The following is a 19,609-nucleotide window of genomic DNA, read 5'->3' on the forward strand; positions in this document are numbered from 1 at the left end:
GGAGCACTCCTTTCTTCGCAGGATGACAACAAATCCTCAGACAGTCCTCATGCAGCATGAAGACACCAGACATTCCATACACCCAAAACAGGAGACGATGCATGACAAAAACAAGCAACTCAAGACTTCTTTTTTTCTCTGTAGAACTGGTCTCCTTTTAAATCTCGTGCCGGCCCCCTTGTCCCTAGCAGCCCCTGCACCCTCAGCAGATGACCAATCAGAGCCACTGCAGGAACTCCTGGAAGTTAAAGTTTTCACTCCCCAGTAGTGCTGCTACAATTTTAATAATAATGGCAGTAGTAGTCAAGATCAGATCAGTGAATCTTTCTTCACCCACAGTCACTGATCTTGGCTTTGCTGTTGATGAAGTGATCTTTGGGGCTCTCGAGAGACTGAGTGAGGAGTCTGAGTGTCTGGGCTTGTGATAAAAACCAAGATCCAGACCTTTAATGACTTCTTGGGCACAGCCATCAGCAGTGTGTCTGTCTGCGGAGAGAATGTTGACCTCATCGAGAGGTTTACTTACCTTGGCAGTGACATTCATGTCTCTGGTAACTCTTCTTATGAAGTCAGTAGATGGATTGGGAGAGCATGGGGGGGGGGGGGGGTCATGATGTCACTGGAAAGGGGTGTGTGGTGCACTCAATATCTCTGCAGGAGGACGAAGGTCCAAGTCTTTAGAGTCCTGGTTCTTCCTGTTTGCTATATGAATGAGAGACATATATTCCAAGACATAGACCTATCCAGTAATATGAGATGGAGACTGGACTCCTTTGGTACTGTGTCTCTTCGGAGAATCCTTGGGTACCGCTGGTTTGACTTTATGTTGAATGAGAGGTTGCTCACAGGATCCCAGATGAGGCACGTTACCTGCTTTATGAAGGTGCACAATTCCCCGAGGATGATCTGGCTCACAGGATCGTCATTGTTGAGGACCCGAGTGGCTTAACACCTGTCTGTGGCAGATAGAAGGTCTTTTCTGGAGGGTGGGACGGGACCTTGTGTCTACCTGGGGGGTTGTCAACCAGGATCCTGAGCTGTTTCATTGTGTGGTGGGTGCAGCAATATCCTGTACCAGTGCATGCTCCCTGACCTGACCTGGTAGTAGTAGTAATAGTATCAGTTTTATTATTGAAGAAAACTGAAATGAAAGTCCTTTTGCCTCCGGGGGATTAATAAAGTATCTATCTATCTATCTATCTATCTATCTATCTATCTATCTATCTATCTATCTATCTATCTATCTATCTATCTATCTATCTATCTATCTATCTATCTATCTATCTATCACTTTTCATATCTATCTATCTATCTATCTATCGCTTTTCATATCTATCTATCTATCTATCCTGTCCTCTTAGCCTCAGGTCTGAAGATCAGTAACATGACAACCCATAACAATCATCAGCAGCCATACCACCTGCACTTCAGAACAAGCAATCCACCTGAAGCTAAGGATGTTCAGGCCTGACCAATAATTGGAAGAGGACCTGATTATCAGTGGTCATTAATGATCCCTGGGCATCTTTGGTAAAGAGTAGGGTGTATCCCGATGTCCTGGCTAAACTACCCATCATGGTCCTTTCCATCCTGGCCCCCTAATCATCCCCTGTCTCAAACTGGCTAACTGTCTCTCACCCCTTGACCATCTAAATAGTTCATGTGGGTTCAGCATACTGGGACAAGAATGGCTGCCATCGCATCATCCTGGTGAGTGCTACATATTGGTGGTGGTTAAAGGTGTTCCCCACTGTCTGTGTAAAGTACTTGAGTAGCAAGAAAAGCACTATATAGAAGTAATAATAATAATAATTATTATTATTATTTTTATTGTTATTATTATGTCACTAATGGCTCGGGGGTTGTGGATGTGCCGCTTCAACCTCAAACACCTTAAGAGGACTAACATCAGCACATGTTCAGTCAGTCAGCCTGACTTACGTATGAGAAGACATCCATTATTATCTTATTTACGTCAAAACCTTCTCTTATTTTTGCAGTTATAGAGGTTTGCCTCCAAGATACCCCATCACTTTATCTTTATAAGGCTTAGCAGGAGAACAGTCAAGTCATTTGCTATGTTCGGTACACTAAATGTTAAATCATTTACCAAAGTACAATGAGCTATGCTAAACATGAAGTCGATGGACAATATTGATTCATACCAGAATCTGAGCCTAAATTTCTTGCTGACAGTGTGACTTCTGCTGCTTCAAGGGATGTTCAATAATTTATCTACTTTATTATGAAAACGAAATCTGTTGGGTAAAATTATCTCATTACTTTTTATTGTAATCACAAACTTGGTCCACTTTGCCTCCAGTGATTTAATCCCTTCAGAGCAGAAGGATCCATCTTGGCCCTCTAGTTAGCCGTTTCTGTCATGACCTAGAGTTTGCTCTACAGCAAAACATGGTGAGGCCTCCAAAAAGAAGCTAGGAAACAGGACAGAAACCTACCTGGTCTGCCCAACAGAGGCAACTTTAACTTCAGCTAAGCCCCAACTCATCCTGCTGGCTTCAGCTAATGTAGGCCCAAAATGAGGAGCTGGCAAAACAACTATACTAATTCCAAAAAATATCACAAATGCCCTACAAGTGGAAGGGGGACCGTGAACCTTTGGCTTTTTATTAAAGGGCAAACAAAGAATATTTATATATAAAAGATTCATGTTGCAAAAATAATCTTAACAAGCAAGTCCTCAAAACATCAGACAAACTTGCCTAAAATTAGTCAATCCAGAAGCAAACAATGTCCCTATATATAATCCAACATATCAAATGTGGAGGTTTTCTCATGCTGGTCAGTCAGGAGGTGTCAGATAAAAACAAAGTGATTTCAGATTGTTCATAAGTAATTCATGTGAACGCAATACATGACAAATAACATCTTTCAAAACGAGAAAAGCAAACAAGAACACAATAGAAGAAAACATGGCATAACAATGTACACAGTGGCAATCGACTATGCCCAGTGATCAAACAGCATCCCATGGACAGCCTACCTGCTTTATAGTCATTAATGGTGGAAGAGCTCTAATAACTCTAATGCTAACCATAGAGTGTAAGAGAGCAGGAGGACAGCCATTAAAAAGAATATTAGGGAATCTACAAAGCAGTTACAGAGAAATCCATATTACTAACCGAAGGTTGTAAACCGGATATGGACGCAGGTCGCTGGGCGTATCGAGGCGCATGCGCACTGACGCAATGCAACGAGCTCGCCACAGACAAAACAAAAACGAGAGGATTCAGCGCATATGTGAATCACATTACAGTATTACAGTACGGAATCCCCAGACGTCCAGACTACACGGCGTAAACCGGATATGGACGCAGGGCACAGGGCTGAACTTGCTGTGCTCCACTCTGCCAGCAGTCGGTGCCAGCAAAGGCAACGGAAAACACAGAAACGAGAAGGTTGTAAACCGGATGTCACGCGCACTGCCGCAATGCAACGAGCCTGCCACCTGTAAACTAGACTTGCTCTAATCCACTGTGCCAGTAATGTAGATCACATAATGGTCATTCAGTTTGGCGCCCGCCCCAGAGTCCAGAGTCAAACGCAGCGGCGTCCCAAAAACGCTGTGGCTCCCGCCCCAGAGTTAAACGCAGCAACTTCCCAAAACATGGCAGCTTCCCTGAGTCAGTAGGTGGCGCCCAAATAACATAACGTAATGCGCCGTGGCGCCCGCCCCAGAGTCAAACACAGCGGCTTCCCAGAGTCAGTACGTGGCGCCCAAATAACACAACCTGTGAGCTACACTTGCTCTAATCCACTGTGCCAGTAATAAAGATCATATACCAGTCACAGACTCTAACCCAGCGGCTTCCCACACTCAGTGGCTGGCACACGAACACCACAACCTGTAAATTAAACTTGCTGTGCTCCACTCTGCCAGCAGTCGGTGTCAGCAAAGGCAACGGAATCACGTCTCCACAAAATGAGACCACTTTACTACAGATATGCTTATGTAGTTAAATGACATTTCCCCAGACACACCCACCCTCCATGATATGTCATCCATCCAGATATCAGACGGAACAGAAACTGATTGCCATTCTTGGATTTCCGATTCGCTAGCGAATCGCGGGCTTACTTGTAATACAGAAAAGGTGAACTATGACCCAAAGAGACTTTTTTCAGTACTTTAGTTGCAAAAGAATAGTCAAGGAGGAGGTGAAGTGCATCAGGAATAGTAAAGAGGAATTAAAATACACCAACAGTGAAATAACAGATGATCTAAACTTGTATCTTTCTGAGGTCTTCACATGTGAGGAAGTGGATAACCTCCCAGAGGTACACAGGACTACTAAGGAGGTACTGAGTGATTTGGGAATTGTAGAGAGAGAAGCGTAGCTCAGATTAAATAGGCTGAAATCATACGGTTAGGAAGTACATACTGTATATAAACCCTTGACACATATTTTTAGGAAGTCACTGCACACTGAGGAAATTCCGAAGGACTGGAAAATGGCAAATATTATCCTGTTATATAAAATAAACAGATCCAACAACAACAACATTTATTTCTATAGCATGTTTTCACACAAATGATGTAGCTCAAAGTGCTTTACAGGGTGAAGAAAAAAAAAAGAAAATATAAAAATAAGATTAGGCAATACTAAGTAAGAAAGCATAAAGTAAGGTCCAATGGCCAGGAGGACAGAAAAAACAAAAAAACACTCCAGGGGCTGGAGAAAAAAAATAAAATCTGCAGGGGCTCTGAAGCCATGAGACCACCCAGCCCGCACTGGGCATTCTACCTAACATCAATGATCTCAATCCGTCCACATTGGTTTCAGGCTTCATGTGGAATATTTAGACGATGATGGTCATGTGGACCTCTGGCCTTCAATCCATCAATGTAGGGACAGCACGGTGCTATGATCAGGTGGTGGTGGCACAGATCGCCACCGCAGAGAACCAGAAAAAGAACAGCAGAGAAAGTAGGGGTAAGCAACGATTTGCAGAGATATGATAAAAATAATAATTAAATGCATATACAGAATATCCAGGCAACTGTAAGCCAGTAAGCTTAATGTGCATGAGAGGTAAATTACAGGAAGGAATTATTAAGGAAAATATTGGGCAACACATGGCAAGAACAGGAGTTTTACTGAAAAATTGGCACGTGTTCAGAAGAGGGAGGTCATGTTTTACTGAAATGCTTGAATTCTATAAGGAAGCAACAAAAGGATATGATCAAAGTGAATGTTATGATAATAGAGTATTCATCTTGACTTTCAGAAAGCATTTGATGAGGTGCCACGTGAGAGGTTGGGCATCAAACTAAAGGCAGTGGCAGTTCAGGGTGTTGTGAGTAGATGAGTGCAGAATTGCCTCAGAGACAGAAAGCAGAGGATGATGATGTGTGGAACCTTAGCAGATTTGGCTGACATTAATATTGGAGTTCAGCGGGGGACAATGATATTGCTGCTGATATTTTTAATAAACATAAATGATTCAGATAGGAACTTAAATAACAGGCTAGGTGATATAGTCTTGAATCTGTTGAATCTTTATGGAGGGACTTGGGCAGTATACAGGCTTGGGCAGATTTATGGCAGATGGTATTTAATGTAAGTAAATGTAAACTACTAAAAATGTAAAATGTTATACATAGGAAGTAAAAATGTTACATAGTTTTAAATATACACTGGATGGCCTAAAGGTTAAAAGTACTGGTTATGAGAAGGACTTAGAAGTTATAGTGAACTTGTCACATCAACTTCCAGAATGTATTCAGAAGCCATTAAGAAGGCTAACAGAATGTGAGGTTTTATAGCGCCTTGATGTGTACAGAACAAGTCCAAAGAGGTTCTGCTCAAGCTTTATAACACACTGGTGAGGCCTCATCTGGAGTTCTGGGTGCAGTTTTGGTCTTCAGGCTACAAAAAGGACATAATAGCACTAGAAAAGGTCCAGAGAAGAGCAACTAGGCTGATTCTAGGGCTACAGGGGATGAGTTATGTGGAAAGATTAAAAGAGCTGAGCATTTACAGTTTAAGGAAAAGGATAATATAAGGAGACATGATTGAAGTGTTTAAAATTATAAAGGGAATTAGTGCAGTGGATTGAGACTATTACTTTAAAATGAGTTTAACATGAACACGGTGACACAGTTGGAAACTTGTTCAGGGTAAATTTTGCACAAATGTTAGGAAGTTTTTCTTCTCAAAGAACCACAGACACATGGAATAAGTGGCCAAGTAGTGTAGTAGACGGTAGAAACGTAGGGACTTCCAAAACTCGACATTGTGTGGGTGCAATTAAGTGGAGAGAATTGGTGAGGTTTGTTGAGCTGAAAGGTCTGTTCTCATCAAAAGCTTTTCCTATGTTCTAATTTTGTATTTAATAAATCTAATCTTACGCAGTACTAAGGAAGTATAAAACCACAGCATTCTTAAATATGCACTTAAAAAGAGAGGATTTTGCTAACATTGAGCCCTTATGGCTAACATGCCAAAAAAATTAGGAATTGAATTTGCCATCATGGACTTGGATTATTTTTCACTACAGAAGAGGTATTACTTAACGTCTGTTGTGTTTCTTCTGACCTTGCACCTTTTTCATCAGTTGTAAAATGTTTCAGTTATGAGCCTCATTGCCCCAAGAGGGTCTGTCATATTTTGTCTCAATGGCAGGAGATACCAATGTTGTCTATTCAGCCTTGTGGCATTCCACTTGAATGGATTTTTACTTGATTAGTTCTCCCTGTTTTGGATTAGATTTTTTTTTTCCAGAGGAATATGAAACAGTGGCACGCTTAAGTGGGGATGTGTCCTGCTGCAAGTAGTTAACCGCTCAGATAACTTTTCTTCTATGATTTTAGAGAATGTACTTCCATCTTATTGTCGGCTCTGTAGCCACTAAAGCAATGGCCCATTTGTTTTGCAGTTTAAGACCAAATATTTTAGCTCCATTAACCTCCTTGGTATTAGCTTCAAGTCTCTCTCACGTGCTTGAAATTCTTTGTAATAATGGTTAACCCCGAATGTCTCTCAGGGTATAGTTGTTATAATCCACCGTACAGTATTACACCCAAGCAACAATAAAGATCAGTATTCTCCTGCCATCTAGCGGATCAAATAACATTACGCTGCAAAAAAAAATCATTAATTCTATGCATTTTGCCAATACAGTACAATACAATTTATTTTTTGTATAGCCCAAAATCACACAAGAAGTGCAGCAATGGGCTTTAACAGGCCCTGCATTTTGACAGCCCCCCAGCCTTGACTCTCTAAGAAGACAAGAAAAACGCTCAAAAAAAACCATTGTAGGGAAAAAATGGAAGAAACCTCGGGAAAGGCGATTCAAATTTGTGAATTTCCCCTTGGGATTAATAAAGTATCTATCTATCTATCTATCTATCTATCTATCTATCTATCTATCTATCTATCTATCTATCTATCTATCTATCTATCTATCTATCTGTCTATCTAAGAGAGACCCCTTTCCACAGGTAGGTTGGGTGTGCAGTGGGTGTCAAAAAAAGGGGGTAAATAAACATACACAGAACAAAACACAAGTAATCCTCAATACAATAAAATAGTGCAAAAGAAATATTACAAGTACAGAACAGAATTGAACAGTAGATAATTATTACATAATACGATTTGGATCTAAGGTAACTCATTAATATTCATGAATGGGGCGGAGACTTCCACCAAAACACATAGGTGCGTAAACAAGAAGCAACAAATCCAGTTCTAGATCAAATGGAAACTGAACCAACAGTTGAATCAAGTGATAGTGATGATGATGTGAATTGGCTATCAGACATTGACGCAGATAGTGAAACTGATGCATACAACACTGTACAACAAAACCACTGCAATATGCCTGATGAATTTGGTTGCTTGATAGTTCACCATGGTGCAGACAGGTGTGCAGCGAAAAGGCAAATGATTGTGATTAAGTGGAGGGACAAGAATGATATTAGCCCCCCAAGTACTGTTCACAATTCAGCAGCTGTCAGTGTATGTGTAGCCCTTTAACAAAAACTAAAGTTATGAGGTGGTAACATCCATCCATCCATCCATTTTCCAACCCGCTGAATCCGAACACAGGGTCACGGGGGTCTGCTGGAGCCAATCCCAGCCAACACAGGGCACAAGGCAGGAACTAATCCCGGGCAGGGTGCCAACCCACCGCAGGGTGGTAACAGCAATTGTGTAATATAAATTTTGATTAACACTGTTACATTTATTGTACATGTTGTTAAAAAAGTTATGTAATTATATTTATAAGGTTTTAAATGTAAAAAGTAAATGCTGGTATTTATGTTAAATTATTTTATTGGTTTGGAGAGGTCAGAGGTCAGGAGGAGAAAGAGAGTGAGGGAGGAAGGGGCGGAAAAGTTGTTAGAAAAAAAGCTTTTTTTTGCGCCGGGGGCGAGTCATTAAAAAGTGGCCGATTGTAAACTTCAGCAAGGAGTTTGAAAAAAGAAAAAGACCGGATTCCAGAATGGAATTAACAGTTGGGACAGAAAACGTGAACGTGTTGGTGGTTAGACAGACTGGTCGAGAACGCCAAACTGGTGAACTGTGGAGCACTGTTCGAGAAAGGTTGAACACGGAAGATGTTGGCGGGCATTGGAGTACATTGCCGACATCAGATGTTCTTACAGCTGACCAACTATCATGGAGACCTGATACTCGCTATGAAAGACGCGAAAGTCGGTGCACATCAGCTGAAAATGAGGAACTGAGACCGGTCTGCTCTATTACAGCCTAAGAGGCAGTCGCCGATTAACGTCGCAATCACCTTCAAGTACCAGGCCTGCAACGCTTATGTGTGGTACCTTTTACCTGACTTTTGTTTGGTTCCTTTTATTTTAGTTTGCCGACTTAGGTTTTATAAGGGGATTGTACTTGTTTATTGTTTTTATTTTTGTTTGCTTTCAGAGAAAGGACTGCTGGTTCAAAACTGAAATAGATTTGTTGGAATTTGTTAAGTTTATACTCTTGTATGGATGCGTGATGTATATAAGTAAATAGTTAATGTATTTAAACTAAACCATTGAACTTTGGTGGGTTTTTTTATAATGGCTGGCTAAGACATATAAGGCAAAAAGGGGAAATCACGTTGGCAGGTGGCTATAGTAGCCTTATGTGGGGTCTAGTAACGAATTGTGTAATTAATGGTAGAGTTATGTAAATTACATTAGTTAATTATTTAAAATATTTTGTCTGTAATAGAGTATTAGTTTTTTTATACATTTTATATTAATTAATTACATTAGTAACACAGGTTTGTTCCTTAAAACAGTTGTGCTGTGAACGCTAGGGTAAAAGGTTTATTTAAAGTTAACAATAAAATAAACTTAAAAAAAAGAAGTAAACAAACTGAACTGAGGTAAGCACCCTCAGTAAAAGCAGAGGGGTACTACATACATGTCAGCAGAAATGCAGAAGTCACTAAGCCTCGTGCTGTGATAATCTACAATAGCACCAGGGGCGCATCAAGTGTGTGGATCAGGCACTTCCCTCTCATGCATAAGAAAAAGAAAATGTATTATATGAAAAGTGCAGAAAGAAAGACGCTTCTACTGGAACATCGAGCTGTGCATTGGTTGTAGCGGTCCAGTGCCGCTAAGATTCACACCGTCGAAGGGACGGTGATTTATTTATTTTTTTAGTGGAGATTCCTGGGACGCACCCAGCTTTGACCTGACCCTCACCCACTCACAAACAGAGACAAAAAGCCAACGTAAATAAAACAGCAAATACAGAATGTATTAACAATAATAAATGAAAACAACGATCTCACTCCAGTTCCCCTTACAGCGATTATACATTCTTCTTCATCTTTTGGCTGCTCCCATTAGGGGTCACCACAGCAGATCATCTTCTTCCATATCTTTCTGTCTTCTCCATCTTGTTCTGTTACACCCATCACCTGCATGTCCTCTCTCACCACATCCATAAACCTTCTCTTTGGCCTTCCTCTTCTCCTCTTGCCTGGCAGCTCTATCCTTAGCATCCTTCTCCCAATATACCCAGCATCTCTCCTCTGCACATGTCCAAACCAATGCAATCTCGCCTCTCTGACTTTGTCTTCAAGCCGTCTAACTTGAGCTGACCCTCTAATGTCCTCATTTCTATTCCTATCCATCCTCGTCACACCCAATGCAAATCTTCACATCTTTAACTCTCCTACCTCCAGCTGTCTCCTGCTTTCTGGTCAGTGCCACCGTCTCCAACCCATATAACTTAGCTGGTCTCACTACCGCCCTGTACACCTTCCCTTTCACTCTTGCTGATACCTGTCTGTCACAGATTTCTCCTGACACTCTTCTCCACCCATTCCACCCTGCCTGCAATCTCTTCTTCACCTCTCTACCACACTCCCCATTACTCTGTGCTGTTGATCCCAAGTATTTAAACTCATCCACCTTCGCCAACTCAGCTGCATCCTCACCATTCCACTGACCTCCCTCTCATTTACACACATGTATTCTGTCTTGTTCCTACTGACCTTCATTCCTCTTCTCTCTAGAGCATATCTCCACCTCTCCAGGGTCTCTTCAACCTGCTCCCTACTATCGCTACAGATCACAATGTCATCAGCAAACATCATAGTCTACGGGGACTCCTGTCTAATCTCGTCTGTCAAACTGTCCATCACCATTGCAAATAAGAAAGAGCTCAGAGCCGATCCCTGATGTAATCCCACCTCCAACTTGAATGCATCACGGCGATTATATATTAAATACAACAAACCACAAACAAAAACTACACACAGTAAATTCCATGAAAAAACAGTAACAGATCTAATGTAAAGATGAAGGTAAATAGCCCAGAGTTCCGCACGTTGAAAGGGAATGTAAAGATAGTCCTACCGGTAGTTCCTGAAATGGCGAAGACAGGTGGATGGTTCAGGAGTGCTCCTTTCTTCACAGGATGGCCATAAATCCACATACAGTCATCACGTAACAGGCAGACAGTAGACAATCCATACCCCAATCCAGAAACGATCCAGGACAAAATGAGAGGTACCACAACGGAAGGTAGACAGACAGGAACTTTAGTCACGAAACACAAAATACTTCTCCCTTTTTTGGTAACACTCACCCCCTTTTAAAAATTGCCCCGGCCTCTTTGTACCCAGCAGCCCCTGCACCCTCAGCAGATGACCAATCAGAGCCACTGCAGGGACTGCTGGGAGTTGAAGTTTCAAGCACCGCTACATGGTGACTGTTTCAAAAGATGGACATTCATTAAATCTGCATCAGTACAGCAGTGGACACCAGACAGACCTTTCCTACTGTAATTATGTTGACATTGTGGCAGGTTTCTTTTACATATAATTAAATTTGTTCTTCTTGAAAAACTTTAACATTTTTGGGGTAAACATAATGCTGAGGAGATTAAAAGTTTCTTGTACTTTGGATGTTAAATTGCTGTTTGTTTGTCTTTCTTGTGTTTTCAGGTACCAGTTTAAGCATGACCTTGGTTACCCGTGCACAGACCTTCCCCAGCTACATATCTGAACAGAGCAACGACATCGAACAACAGCGACAAGGACAGAGGCAGCTCTGCCAGGAGCAGTCTCTACTGCCATCTAGTGGCTATGGCTCAAAGTACAATAGCGGATTCATCCAATGACATGCACTGTGCGGGGATGGGACTTTTCAGTAGCTGATAGCGGTTGTGGGAACCATGGGATTTTTTTAAAAAAAAAAACAATAACTGTTTGAACCAAGAGGCATTAATGGAATTCTACTGGATGGAGTTCTACTGCTTCTCCTTGATGGATGGAGTTTGACTGTTGTGGAAACCAGTGACGGAAATGTGGTGTGCCATCCAAAACAAATGTCACGGTGGTCTATTGGGTCTTCTCACGTAAAAGAGAACTAAAGTTACTTCTGTTACCTTATTAAAGTGGTTTTTGGACAACAGGATAAGCACCATAGTATCATTTAGGCCATTAGAACAATTTGGTGTTTATGATCACTTTAGTAAAATGACAAAGCTGATTGGACAAGGCTTGTATTAAGTACATTTCTTCCAAATTAACTATTTAATCAAGCTGTAAAAAAAAAGCCAAGAATTATAGCTATGACTTGATTCTTAAACCTGGAGATATTGTTATAATTAATATAACTTCAAGTAAGAAAAGCAAAATAAATAATATGCCTGACATTCAATAAATGTTCAGTGTAATGGAAGACTACAAGCATCAGAATACTACAGTTTTTCTGACTACCAAGAAGTCTTAAAGTCTATTTTGAATGATAAAGTATAATTTAATGACTGGTTATCATTTTATTCTTCTCCGATTAATTTTCTTACCTCGGTTTATTCAGAAATAAAGTTGAATGGAGCCACTGGAAACAATGAAACAAATGCTGAATGGCAGTAGATAGATAGATAGATAGATAGATAGATAGATAGATAGATAGATAGATAGATAGATAGATAGATAGATAGATAGATAGATAGATAGATAGATAGATAGATAGATAGATAGATAGATAGATAGATAGATAGATAGATATGAGGGCACTACTGTATATAATACACAGTTATAATAGATAGATAGATAGATAGATAGATAGATAGATAGATAGATAGATAGATAGATAGATATGAGGGCACTACTGTATATAATACACAGTTATAATAGATAGATAGATAGATAGATAGATAGATAGATAGATAGATAGATAGATAGATATGAGGGCACTACTGTATATAATACACAGTTATAATAGATAGATAGATAGATAGATAGATAGATAGATAGATAGATAGATAGATAGATAGATAGATAGATAGATAGATAGATAGATAGATAGATACAATAACTCACTTTAATTTATATTACAATTCTAATGCTTATCCCCTTCAAATATACTCCCCAATCCCAATTACACACTGATGCAGTCTTGCTGGTTCACTGTTGTGCCTTCTGGAAGCCATTCTCCCAAAATTACGCCCTTCATGTCAAAACACACGATGAGTATGGCTTTGAATTTGGACTTGCTTTGACACGCATTTTTCATTCTTGGTGATGATGGTATTTTCCAGTGCATCAACTGTCATTTTGTTTCAGAGTCATACTAGAAGATCCAGATTTCGTCACAGGTGGTGACTTTTTGAAAAAGGTTCAGTCCGCCTCAACTTGCTGCAGAATGTCAGCGAAAACTTCCTTGCCGCATTCTTTGTTCTCTGCTGTTTATAACCTTAGGGACCACCTTGGCACAAACTTTTTTCATGTTGAGATCCTCACGTAAAATTTTCCACGCAGTGTCTTTGTCGATGTTTATGGTTTCAGCTCATATTTGGACACTGAGTCGGCAGTCTTTTTGAACCATCTGGCTAATGTTTCTAAATTTTTGTCAGTTCTTGAAATGGATGGTTGTCCAGGGCGCTCATCGTCTTCCACGTTCTCACATTCTTCACTGAACCTTTTGTGCCACTCAAACACATTTGTACGAGACATGCTGTCTTCCCAGTTAGCCTCAGTAAGGCTGTTTTATTCAATTTTACCAAGAAATTCAAATTGACATGTTGCTCAACTTTTAAACTTGGCATGATTACAGGACAAAAGGGGAAACACAACTGCATTAAACGGTGATTGACAATCAACTAAACGGCAGAGAGTGTTGTCGTTTGTCGTGCAGGTTTGGACAGGTTTAAACTTGCATGACCAGTGCTCATAATCATTTCTCACTGCTTTCTTTAAGAGATAGAAACACAGTCTCATTATTTAATAGACACACCTCATAGATAGATCAGCCACTATATGATACAGTCATATGAAAAAGTTTGGGAACCCCTCTCAGCCTGCATAATAATTGACTCTATTCTCAACAAAAAATATAACAGTGGTATGTCTTTCATTTCCTAGGAACATCTGAGCACTGGGGTGTTTTCCGTACAAAGATTTTTAGTGACACAGTATTTAGTTGTATAAAATTAAATCAAATGTGAAAAACTGATTGTTCCCAAACTTTTTCATATGACTGTAGATAGATAGATTCTATCTATCTATCTATCTATCTATCTATCTATCTATCTATCTATCTATCTATCTATCTATCTATCTATCTATCCTGAGGGAAATTCAAGTACCAGTAGCCAAGAATTAATTATACCAAGTTAAATACAAACGTTTAAGTACCTTTACTACACAAATAACAAATACTACTGTATATAGATAATGCAATCACAGTACAGTGTGGCGAGAAGTGTGTGGCAAATAAAACACCACCAAAGTTACAGGTGGCACATAATATCAAAGTGACACATACTAAAGTGACTTAATATCAAAGTTAAATAAAATAAAGTGACATGGCATATGCCGATAGGGTAATAACGAACATAAAAAAGAAGTTTATACAGTAAGGAGCAAGTAGCAAGTAGTGTGACATCTGATGTATGCAGTGCATAGCTGGTATATTTAATATAACTTATGAGCAGAGAAGGAATATCAATTTCAGAGCTCAACCATCCTCCACCCCACTGTAAAGAGTTGAAGAATCTAATGACTTTGGGGACAAAAAAATCTCTCATATCTGTCCATATTGCACTTCTGTGATAGCAGCCTACCACTAAACAAACTTCTCTTTTTAATTATTGTGGTGTATGGTGGGTAATGTTCATTGTCCATAATAGATAGCAGCTTGCACAGTGTCCTCTTCTCTGCCAATGTCACCAGAGAGTCCATGTCCATTCAAACCACAGATCCTGCTCACCTTATCAGCTTTTCAATACAATCAGCATCCCTCTTCTTCAAGGTAACCCAGCACACCACAGTATAGAAACGAGTTCTGGGAACCACTGACTGGTAGAACATCTGCAGGAGTTTCTTGCATATGTTTAAGGAGCCCAGCCTCTTCAAAAAAACAGAGCCAGCTTTGCCCCTTCCTGAACAGAGCCTTTGTGTTCTCTGACAAGTCCAGCCTGTCATCCATCTGCACTCCAAGGTTTTTAGAGGTCTTGACCCACTCCACATCAGCCCCTTTAATGGAGACAGGTCTCAGTGGTGGTCTAGACCTATGGTAGTCCACAACCATCTCCTTGGTTTTGGAAGTGTTCAACTGCAGTTGGTTTGACCGACACCTTCCTACAAAGTCATTCACCAGAACCCTGTACTCCTTCTGTCCATCCCTGACACACCCTACAACAGCAGTGTCATCTGAGAACTTCTGCATGAGTCATGTCCCTGAGTTGTAGTTAAAGTCCAATATGTACAGGGTGAAGAGGAAATGGGAAAGAACAGTCCACCAGCATGGAGCTCCTGTGCTGCTGATTACAGTCTGTGATATGCAGGTCCCCAGTCTGACAAACTGAGGTCTGCCAGTGAGGTGGCATGGTATCGGGAAGGTCGCCGGTTTGAATTCCCATTACTGCCAAATGAGATCCTACTCTGCTGGGCCTTTGAGCAAAGCCCTTAAGCTACAATTGAAGAGCTCAGTTCCAAAATCAGCCAAGTACAAAAGATAAATTTTGGAGATAAATAGGAAGATCTGGGTCTGTAAGCAGATTTTGAAACTAAATCCCTAAAACTATAGTGCTACACTGTTACAATTAGCAGGTTTTGAAGCTCAAACATATTTTCGATGCATGACCAACTGCACGAGTTGTAAGTCACAATCAAGTGTTCACTAAATTTTACCAAAAGGTGTAATTAGCAGATTTTGGAACTCACATCTTCTATTGCTCCAGGACCACTGTATAATGACTGACCCTGCACTCTGACCCCAAGGTGTATGCGAAAACAAATTCCTAATATAAGAAATTGTATAAGGTGAAATAAAGAACAAAAGAAGAAAAATGAGAAAAAACCAAGAGAGGTAATCTGTAATCCAGTTCACCAGGTGTGAGTCCACTCCCATCCTGGACAGCTTGTCTCTCAACAGAAGGGGCTGGATGGTATTGAAGGCACTGGAAAAGACAAAGAACATGATCCTCACAGCATTACATCCTTTGTCCAGATGCGAGTGGGTCCAGTGGAGAAGGTCAAGAAGGACATTATACAGTATATACCCACCTTCTCTCAATTGGCAAACTGCAGGGAGTCTAGTGCGTGATTCACCTGTGGTCTGAGGAGATGAAGAAGTAGCTGCTCCAGGGTCTTCATGATATGGGATGGTAAGGCCACAGGCTTAATGTCATTGAGTTCACTGGATCTCACCAGGATAAAACATGAGGTCTTACACAGTTTTCATTTTCAAATCATTTAACCTTTTCATTATTAGTTTGTAAAACCCAGCTAAGATTCACACCGTCGATATGACGTTGATTTATTTATTTTTTAGGTGGAGATACCAGGAACACACCCAGCCTTGGCCCGACTCACACACACTACCTCACAGAGACAAAAAACAACCGGTAATAAAACAGAAATTAAAGAATGTATTCAACAACAATAAATGAAATATAGGCAAACTACAGTGATCCCACCCCAGTTCCCCTTACGGCGATATACAATAAACATGAATTCAAGAAAACAAATTACTAACAAATACCACACACAATGAAGTCCATGAAAACGGCAACTGATTAAATGAAATGATGGAGGTAGAAAGTCCAGAGATCAGCACGCTGTATGTGAATGTAAAGATCAGTCCTATCGGTATTTCCTGATGAGATGATGATGTGTGAATAGGATCAGGAGTTCTCTATTCTTTGCAGGACGACAACAAATCCTCAAGACAGTTTTCATGCAGCAGGAAGACACCAGACAGTCCATACACCGAACACAGGAGACAATCCACAACAAAACAAGAATCCACATGTAGTAAACGGGAGGGCAAACAGACAGACAACTCAAGACATGAAACACAAAAGACTTCCTCCCAGTAGAAGTGGCCTCCTGTTAAATCTCACACAGCCTTCTTGTCCCCAGCAGCCCCTGCACCCTCAGAAGATGACCAGTCAGAGCCACTGCAGGGACTGCTGGGAGTTGAAGTTTCATTCCCCAGTAGCATCCTGTGGAAGAAAATTTAATATATACAGACAACCCCCCCACTGGAATGCCCCAATTTAAGCAATAAAACACAGGCAGGAGAAAGCGTCAATCGTTATTCTTTATCTAAATCTTCGAAGAGGTAACAAGTGTATTACATGTTAGCCACATGCTAGTCACATTGCTACAAAGGGACAAATGTCCTCAGGCTATATTTATACAATTCATTGATTAGGTCACTTTTCTTTAAAAAAGGAATTCATTACAAATTCAGAAAACTTTTAACATGATTGGTTACACCTAGTTGCTAACAGGACATGGCAGATTTTGATACCTTAGATGACCACAATTTGATTGATAGTCCTGTTTGTTTAGGATGTACGTGACTTTTTAAATGTATTATTTTTATTCTTATTTTAGGAGATGTGTGAATTTCACAAAGAAGAGAAAAGAACAATGGCCTATATACAGTGCATCCGGAAAGTATTCACAGCGCATCACTTTTTCCACCTTTTGTTATGTTACAGCCTTATTCCAAAATGGATTAAATTCATTTTTTTCCTCAGAATTCTACACACAACACCCCATAATGACAACGTGAAAAAAGTTTACTTGAGATTTTTGCAAATTTATTAAAAATAAAAAAATTGAGAAAGCACATGTACATAAGTATTCACAGCCTTTGCCATGAAGCTCAAAATTGAGCTCAGGTGCATCCTGTTTCCCCTGATCATCCTTGAGATGTTTCTGCAGCTTAATTGGAGTCCACCTGTGGTAAATTCAGTTGACTGGAAATGATTTGGAAAGGCACACACCTGTCTATATATATAAGGTCCCACAGTTGACAGTTCATGTCAGAGCACAAACCAAGCATGAAGTCAAAGGAATTGTCTGTAGACCTCCGAGACAGGATTGTCTCAAGGCACATATCTGGGGAAAGGTTACAGAAAAATTTCTGCTGCTTTGAAGGTCCCAATGAGCACAGTGGCGTCCATCATCCGCAAGTGGAAGAAGTTCGAAACCACCAGGACCTTGCCGGCCATCTAAACTGAGCGATTGGGGTAGAAGGGCCTTAGTCAGGGAGGTGACCAAGAACCCGATGCTCACTCTGTCAGAGCTCCAGAGGTCCTCTGTGGAGAGAGGAGAAACTTCCAGAAGGACAACCATCTCTGCAGCAATCCACCAATCAGGCCTGTATGGTAGAGTGGCCAGATGGAAGCCACTCCTTAGTAAAAGGCACATGGCAGCCCGCCTGGAGTTTGCCAAAAGGCACCTGAGGGACTCTCAGACCATGAGAAAGAAAATTCTCTGGTCTGATGAGACAAAGATTGAACTCTTTGGTGTGAATACCAGGCGTCACGTTTGGAGGAAACCAGCCACCATCCCTACAGTGAATCATGGTGGTGGCACCATCATGCTGTGGGGATGTTTTTCAGCAGCAGGAACTGGGAGACTAGTCAGGATAAAGGGAAAGATGACTGCAGCAATGTACAGAGACATCCTGGATGAAAACCTGCTCCAGAGTGCTCTTGACCTCAGACTGGGGCGATAGTTCATCTTTCAGCAGGACAACGACCCTAAGCACACAGTCAAGATATCAAAGGAGTGACTTCAGGACAACTTTGTGAATGTCTTTGAGTGGCCCAGCCAGAGCCCAGACTTGAATCCGATTGAACATCTCTGGAGAGATCTTCAAAATGGCTGTGCACTGACGCTTCCCATCCAACCTGATGGAGCTTGAGAGGTGCTGCAAAGAGGAATGGGTGAAACTGGCCAAGGATAGGTGTGCCAAGCTTGTGGCATCATATTCAACAAGACTTGAGGCTGGAATTGCTGCCAAAGGTGCATCGACAAAGTATTGAGCAAAGGCTGTGAATACTTATGTACATGGGATTTCTCAGTTTTTTTATTTTTAATAAATTTGCAAAAACCTCAAGTAAACTTTTTTCACGTTGTCATTATGGGGTGTTGTGTGTAGAATTCTGAGGAAAAAATGAATTGAATCCATTTTGGAATAAGGCTGTAACATAACAAAATGTGGAAAAAGTGATGCGCTGTGAATACTTTCTGGATGCACTGTATATTATGATCCAGCTTGGTTCAAAACAGGAAACACATTTTATCATAGTGAATAAAAATACCAGCGTCAGCTTTTAAGCATTAGCTCAGAAGGATATGAGACTCAGACACATACCAGGTACACACTGGAGCAGGGTTCAAATTTAACTCTTACAATCCCTACAAGTTTTGCAGAGCCAGACATTGAATACACAGTGGACTGTGAAAGTATTCAGACCACTTCACCTTCTGCACACTTTATTGTGTTATAGATTTAATTTTAAATGGACATGTTTGCCATTCTTGCCCATCAGTCAACACTCATTAGCCCATAATGACAAAGTGAAAACATACTTTCAGAAAAGTTTGCAAATTTATTGCTTGTAGATTGGAGGTCAAAAATGTCAAATGCATCCTTTGAAAGTTGATCTTACAACACAGTAAAGTGTGCAGAAAGTAGAATCCACAGTATAGTGCACATGTGGGGAACAACTTTAAGAGAATTTCTTTAAACGTGGATGGGAACAAATAAGATGGTTCAGTGATGTAACATTTCTAAACCAATCTATGACAGCCTGGGTGCCTGCAGCTGGCATCACTTCATTGAACCTGCGAATGTCGATAG

General features: G+C 40.6%; 2 protein-coding genes across 2 annotated transcripts in view; one reads left to right on the forward strand and one right to left on the reverse strand.

Moving 5' to 3' along the window:
• Positions 1–12,171, forward strand: part of dok6 (docking protein 6) — a 538,250-nt gene extending 526,079 nt beyond the window's left edge. Inside the window, exon 8 of the mRNA XM_028803400.2 lies at positions 11,440–12,171. Within this exon, the coding sequence (XP_028659233.1) occupies positions 11,440–11,615 (176 nt within the window). The 3' untranslated portion in view covers positions 11,616–12,171. The remainder of the gene's footprint in view (positions 1–11,439) is intronic.
• LOC114653862 (protein disulfide-isomerase TMX3-like) overlaps positions 1–19,609 on the reverse strand; it is a 1,157,775-nt gene that overhangs the window by 1,050,357 nt on the left and 87,809 nt on the right. The gene's annotated exons all lie outside the window — the stretch shown is intronic.

The sequence above is a fragment of the Erpetoichthys calabaricus genome, chromosome 6 (assembly GCF_900747795.2).
Source record: "Erpetoichthys calabaricus chromosome 6, fErpCal1.3, whole genome shotgun sequence".
NCBI classification, from domain to species: domain Eukaryota; kingdom Metazoa; phylum Chordata; class Cladistia; order Polypteriformes; family Polypteridae; genus Erpetoichthys; species Erpetoichthys calabaricus.